The sequence below is a fragment of the Gastrolobium bilobum genome, unplaced genomic scaffold (genome assembly GCF_033153095.1).
Source record: "Gastrolobium bilobum isolate Gb01-03AN ecotype WA unplaced genomic scaffold, APGP_CSIRO_Gbil_v1 utg1531, whole genome shotgun sequence".
Lineage (NCBI taxonomy): Eukaryota > Viridiplantae > Streptophyta > Magnoliopsida > Fabales > Fabaceae > Gastrolobium > Gastrolobium bilobum.
Genome location: NW_026896587.1, coordinates 181,643 through 188,414, shown reverse-complemented (window position 1 = coordinate 188,414; position 6,772 = coordinate 181,643). Strand labels below are relative to the sequence as shown.

Here is a 6,772-nt window from a genome sequence, read left to right as displayed (position 1 = left end):
CCACACAGGCAATAGTGCAGGTCCGCCATTGACTAGTTGATTGTTACAATATCCTATCCCTAAATTTAAATGCAAATACTTTTATGGATAATACTTTTCTTATGTTGCATAAAAGAAATATTATCTTCTATGCTTACATTTATCAAATGGGTCCCACAAATTTTTTCTTTTTCTCACCTCCAACTTTTTCCTCTCTCCTATTTATTGTTTGAGTAGGAGATAATACTTCTCTTATACAACATAAAAAAAGTATTACCCTACTTTTATTTATTGTTTTCTTTTGGAATACTTTTTTTTCTGAGTAAATTCATGATATCCCCGCTTTGTAGGATGAGACTAATTTCTTGGTGGCTTGAAGTGAGAAATTTTCACCATTAACCCCAAAATTGCTTCTAGTAGGAATCCAACCCTTTGAGATGCTTAAATATAGCATATGTGTAATACATCAGTCCGCTTGTGCCGGTTCATTGACATAAGCACATACGAGAGAATAATTGAAGATTCAAAATGATTTTTTTGACTCAAAATAATAATAACAAGTCATAAACAAACAAAAAATAATATGAGCAATTGCTATAGTGTTGGTACATTGTCAGGGTTAAGTGACAAGTGACAACCATCATTTTGTTTTGTCTTGAAGAGAAGAGAAGCAGCTATTGTTATTTAACCAAACAAAAAAGAATGATTTTAGGTCGTCCAAGAAATCCCAAGCACTTCTGCAGCATCTGGCCTTTAATCAATTAGAAACGCCAACGAAACAGCTCAAACCCTCTGGGCTGGAAGCAGAGACAAGGTTTAAATCAGGACTCGTTAATTTGGCGTTTTCGTATTCATGAATTCTGGTAAATACCTCCTGGTTGAGTTCCATCTCTCTTTAGTTGATCTTTTCATATAAACTATTATTTGATTGGATACTAATATCTCAAAGATTCCATCTCGAAGAATATACTGTTTGATTCTTAACGTGTTTCAATTGCTGTTTTCTGTGGACAAGAAACCGTATATCCGAAGAAGAGTTTCTTGCCCATTTTTTACAAGAATCTAGTATATAAAAGACACAAGCAAACTTTAGAAACAGTGTTTGGTAAAAAGACTAAAAGAGTAAGATCTCTTGTTATATGCTATATTTTACAAAGGGTCGTTTTTAAATCATTAGAATATACTACCAATAGGTAGCATCTTGTTGGTCCCCGGTTCATCATTTATTGTATGCAGAAAATTTTGTCATTATACTCGAATTTTGCTTACATCTTACAAGAACGATTACCAGGTGAAAGAAAGTGTTTGTTTTTAATTTTGAACTTTCTATTGTCGGGACTCCCTCGGAACGTCACATGCGCTCTACGCATTACAAAATCATTGGGTGTTCTGTACGGGGACATATTTTGATGAGGCCGGCACAACAAAAGCACAAAACTTTGATCGTTTTGTCTTCCCATCCACAATCAGCATTTCACGATTCTAAAAATCCCATGTTGGTGTTGCAGAGGATAAGCTAATGGTAGTTTCTGTGGCTCCCCAGTCCCCTCATCTCATTTATATGCAATTGTTTGGGTTAAGATGTCCTGATTCCTGAACATTTCCTTCAAGTAAAGAGGTATATATTCTTTGTAACTAATGTTACTACTATTAATTTAATTACTATCATTTTTCAGTAGTTGGATCTCACTTTTGAGTGACAACTTCGGAAAAGTTTTTAAAGAGAGAGAGAGAAAAAAAAAATTTAATGTACTTCCAAAATACAAAATTATATTAAAGTGATATGAATTAATAATAGAAACATTTGATAACTTGTCAATTAAATTAAAAATATGTTTGAACCGCGCCTTACCCAGCCCCACCTTGGAAGGGACTATAGAACATTTGTTACATTATTTATTAAATATGACAAAAATAAATTTTGTATATTATCTTTTTTTTTTATGATTATTTTTATCAATATTTAATTAATTTTTATTTCTAATAAGTTATAAGGGAGTAGATACTATCTTAACGTAGAAAATATGTTCCTCCCAAAAAAGTCCATTAAAATAATAACAAGGAAACAAAAACACACGTCCGATTCCCAGTCTCAGATGTCCGTTTACCAATTTAGCAAGCGATCGAATATTCATTAGATATTTAGATTCAATTTTCAGGTCCGACTTTGTACGAAACAAACTCTTACACTTAACAGACCTCTTTAACTCTTAAGCTTATGAAAGGTATACCATGAAAATCTATAAATTTAAGAACAACTAATAGAATTAAAGATAACGTAGGATAACGAGTATTTCCGACAAATGGATTTTCTTTTCAATGTCAAGACAATAGATCCATTTGCTAAACGTGACAAAAAAAAAAAGTGGGATAAGAATATTTCTCAGTACTTGTTTTATGTTTACGTGTGTGTAATAACAATTTACTGAATTTAGTTAAGATTAGCAATAGCATGTCGATCAGAACAATCATTTGCGATTTCTGTTCCGAATATGTTAAGTGCAAGGGTCGCAGTCAAGCATGCATAATGAAATTTTTCTTTTTGTTATACACGGCCACGCATCTTAATTCTAAAGATTATTGAATTCAAATACAAATTTGTAACCAAAAAAGAAAAAGAAAAAAAAAAAAGAATTATAATAACTTTCAGACATTTTTTTGTTCGTGTCCTTTGTTTCAACAACCCACCCCATTTCAGGAGCCCCCGGGAAAAATGACAAAATTGCATGTTGACACCCAATAAATAAATAAATAAATAAATAAGCTCTAAGAATATAGACAAGAAGGTGGTGCACAACAATCTCCCTCCTTAATATTAATCATTCACAAAAGTCACAATTAAGGTTCGGTGACCTCACCACCTCTACATATACCCACATCTATCACCATGGTTCCTTTATTGTTTGACTTCATCACTCTGCAACAGTTTCTCCTTGGAGCCTGCAAAAAATATCAGCAAATAGGCAAAGAAACCCACATCAATATCTCAACAAATGATACATACCACAATTGGTTTTGAATCATAATTTAAGTAAGAACTTGCTGTGACAAGAACTTACTCTATCCCATAGACGCGGGTCTGGCTTCTTATATACCTCAACTTTGTCAAGAGCAGAAGGATCAGCCATCTTCCACCGGCATTCTGGATGAGGGACACGATGCCTTTCATATTCACTCACTGTCTGTCGAATTGTAGAATTGAATTTTGCCTTAGACAAGTAAAACACAAAAGGCTTCTGACATGGGTTTCGGGTAACTGGGCGTGTGTTGAATGCGTATGCAGTGTAATCTGCTCTTCTGTACCAATTCAAGAATGTTCTTGAAGGCATTTCCATCTCTCGGGGTGAAAATATCCCACGAAATATCTGAACAGAAAAACCCCATGAAACAGAAATGGTCCAGCTCCTTTTCTTGTCGTAGCAGATGGATTGCTGAATGAGCGCAGCTGAGTCAAGCTTCATTGGCATGGAAAGTCGTTGAAGGGCTTCTACCCTTGTGACATTGGGGAAGATTGGCTCAACCACATCAAGGTGGTGCAGTGACACCAATGGAGTCACAGGGTGAGCTGCTAGAAGCCCAAACAGGTTCCCATACACATCATACTGTTCCAATAAACCAAGAGCTGTCAGTGTGAAAACTTGCACAATAGCAAGCAGGACTACATTGCTTGTGTAAAAGAAATAACATGACTTTGCTGCATTATCCACCAAATAAAATAAAATAAAATATATAGATTCTCCTTTGTAAGACAAACCAGAACAGGTTTTGCAAATGTCTTGTCTAGCTCCTCAAGATACAATACCCAGTTAGGGGAAAAAACAATCAAAATCCTCATCACTTACACTTAACATTGCACTCTAATTAAATGGAGCTCTTGCAGTTGGAAGGTAACGTAAAGTCAAATTTTAGAAACCTATGTCAATTAAAAAAGAAAAAGAAAAGAGTCACAGTGTTGTCCACAATCACCATCCCAAAAAGGAGCCTTTTCTTTGGGTAAGTGATTTGCAGTTAGATAAAAAGATCACTGTCAAACCGGTCAAATGTCAAGTTCAATAATAACTGATTTAATAGATTAGTAATTGGACCATAAAACATGTTTTATACACTCTTGATCGTTAACATAATAGCTTTTATTTTTATTTTTTTGTAGGTAGGGGTAAGAACGCATCACCGACTCAGAAGAAAAAACAAAAACTAAAAAACAAAAAACGAAGCATGTCACCTGAATTTTTCCGATAAAATAAAAATGAAATTATATTGGCAATCGTAAAACACGAAATACTTTTTTTTTTCTTTTGTACTTTATCTCGATAAATACTAATTTATTCTTTATTTAATATATATATATTATCATACTCAAGTGTTGAATTGGTTTCGAGAATTAAGTTCCTAGTTCATCTATCTAGAAATTCAATGGCGCGAATCATTTTCTAGAATTAAACAGAAAGAAGAGTTGAATGCTGAAGTCAGAGACACGAGCGACGCTTCCCTCATGTTGGGGTCAAATACGGGAAAGCTAGCAATTGCCAATGATAGTAAAATAGAACATTCTAGTTTTCACCTGCGGAAAGTCAACTTGAGAAAAAGATATAACCCGAGTTTGTCACAGGCCAAAACTAAATTACAGTGTCCCACTTCCACTCAAACAACTGAGAACAAAAAATAGAAGCACAATCACTCATACTTGAGTTGACACAGACACAGAAGCAGAATGACGATAAATAAAATAATTAATATTAGAGAGAGAGAGAGAGCAGAGACCTGGTGAAAACCAATTTCCTTAGTGAGTGGAACACCAAGTTCAGCCATACAAGCTTGCATTCGATCATCGGAGCCGTACAATCCCGGGTATCTCTGAATACAACGGTCCTGCATTTTTTCCAGAGCCTTGGCCAAAGGGTAGCTAATGGCGAAGCCACCTCCACCGTAGGCCATTCCGTACGAGAAGTGAATGTTCTGCAAGTGACTCTCCGACAAGCTCCCAATGTAATAGAACTGGTCGTGATCATACTTGTTCAAAATCCTCAGCAGGTTGTCGGTGATGAAAACGGTGTCGTCGTCGCCCATCACGAACCACCGCACGTCCTCGAGCCCTAAACGCAGCGTTTCAGACACGATGCGAGAGATTCGAATGGCGGAACGGTGTCCTTGCTTGTTGGTATAAGCGAAATTGGAGGTGTCGGTGGAAATCTTAACCGGTGGAAGCCCTTCGCTTTCGTTGGTTTTCACGCGATCATCAAGCCACACTACCCCTCTCATCTCCTTGGCCTTGTACCACAGCTTGATGTAGTTTTTCCTCTGTTCCCAGAGCTTCGAGGATGCCGCGATTCCGAACACTATGTGTCGGAGCTCCGTTTGTTGGTGTCGGGTTTCTCCAATCGCTGTTCTGTTTGGGGAAGCAGTGGCATTGGCATTGATGTGGATGGAGAATGGGCCATGGTTGCAAGCTTTTGATGTGGAGAGTAGCTTGAGAGTGTAAACTACATAGGTGAGGGAAACGAAGAGCATTAACCATATCATAATGATAAGCTTCGGCGAGTGTGAGGGTCTTCTCGTCTGATCCCAAATTAATTTCTCTGAATCTTTCATTTTTTTTTTTTTTTTCAATTTCTGTCTAATACAAAAGCCCCCAATAACAAATGCAAGGAATTAGAGAGAGAGAGAGAGAGGGGCTTGAATTTCGATTTCAAATGAAAGAGATCTCTCAGAATGCTCAAACAGAGAAGAAGAGAGTTGCAGAAAGGTAAAGGGGAAAACATGCATAATAGGTGTGTGGTTGCACACTCCCCAGGAATGAAATTCCCAAGGCCAAGACGAATATTTATTAATTGTATTAAAGGACACACAGTTAACGAATGAGGCGTTTGGGTCTGACCATATTACCTTAATTGTGTGGTATGTATGGGAAGAGGGTGAGTGAGTGAATTTGATAGATACTCTGTTATTGGAGTTAGAGAAACGTTTAGATTTCTAATGTTTTGGTGTCGGACTGACTTTCGTGGGGCTTCATCATTGGCCATATATGACAAGTGATAATCCCCTCCCTCTCTGTTTTTTACTTCTGAGTAGGTTAACAATTACTTTCTATCGCACCCAGAGTCGCGCTCATATTCATACAGACAATTCTTTCTCATCTACAACTAGCAACAGGAAGTCACTCTTGGATTTTTCTTTTATTTATTTTCTTGTTAATGACCAAATATATTACATTAACAAAATTACGGTACAAATTCCTATTGTTGACATTTTTTTTTTTAATATGTACAACCATATCTCAATAATAATTTTTTTATGTAAACGGAGAAATGTTATACTTACAACATTTTTTCTTTACGACCTCTTACAACCATATCTTAACATTGTTGATTTTCGTCAATCAACGGTTATGATTTTCGCAAATTAAACTCATTAATTAATTATTAATTCACAATAAATGATAACCGTTGATTGGCAGAAATCAACGGTGTTAAAATATGGTTGTAATAAAAAAATGTTGTAAGTATAACCTTCCTCGTGTAAATATATTAAAATTCATCCTTTTTTTTTTTATGGAAAAATCTATCATTCTTTGTGAATAATAACATTTACAATAGTGACATTGCATACCACTTTTATTTTTACCCTTTCCCTCGTGAAGTTTTATTCCGGACGACACATCTTTTTTATTTGTCCATGTTACTTTTCTTAGTAAAACGACAGATACTTAACGCACAAAGAAGTCAACACCTTTTAAGAAAAAAAGTAACGCAAAGAAGTCGATTTCTATTCCTAGTTGACCAAAATTCAAACGGTG

The 6,772-nt window shown here is 35.8% G+C and overlaps 1 protein-coding gene across 1 annotated transcript; it reads right to left on the bottom strand.

Moving 5' to 3' along the window:
- Nucleotides 1–2,817: 2,817 nt before the first annotated feature.
- LOC133300787 (uncharacterized) lies at nt 2,818–5,568 on the bottom strand. Its single transcript, XM_061500377.1, has 3 exons — nt 4,741–5,568; nt 3,039–3,581; nt 2,818–2,919 (listed from the first exon to the last, which is right to left on the bottom strand). The coding sequence occupies exons 1-3, from the start codon at nt 5,566–5,568 to the stop codon at nt 2,818–2,820; spliced, it is 1,473 nt and encodes a 490-aa protein (XP_061356361.1).
- Nucleotides 5,569–6,772: the final 1,204 nt, after the last annotated feature.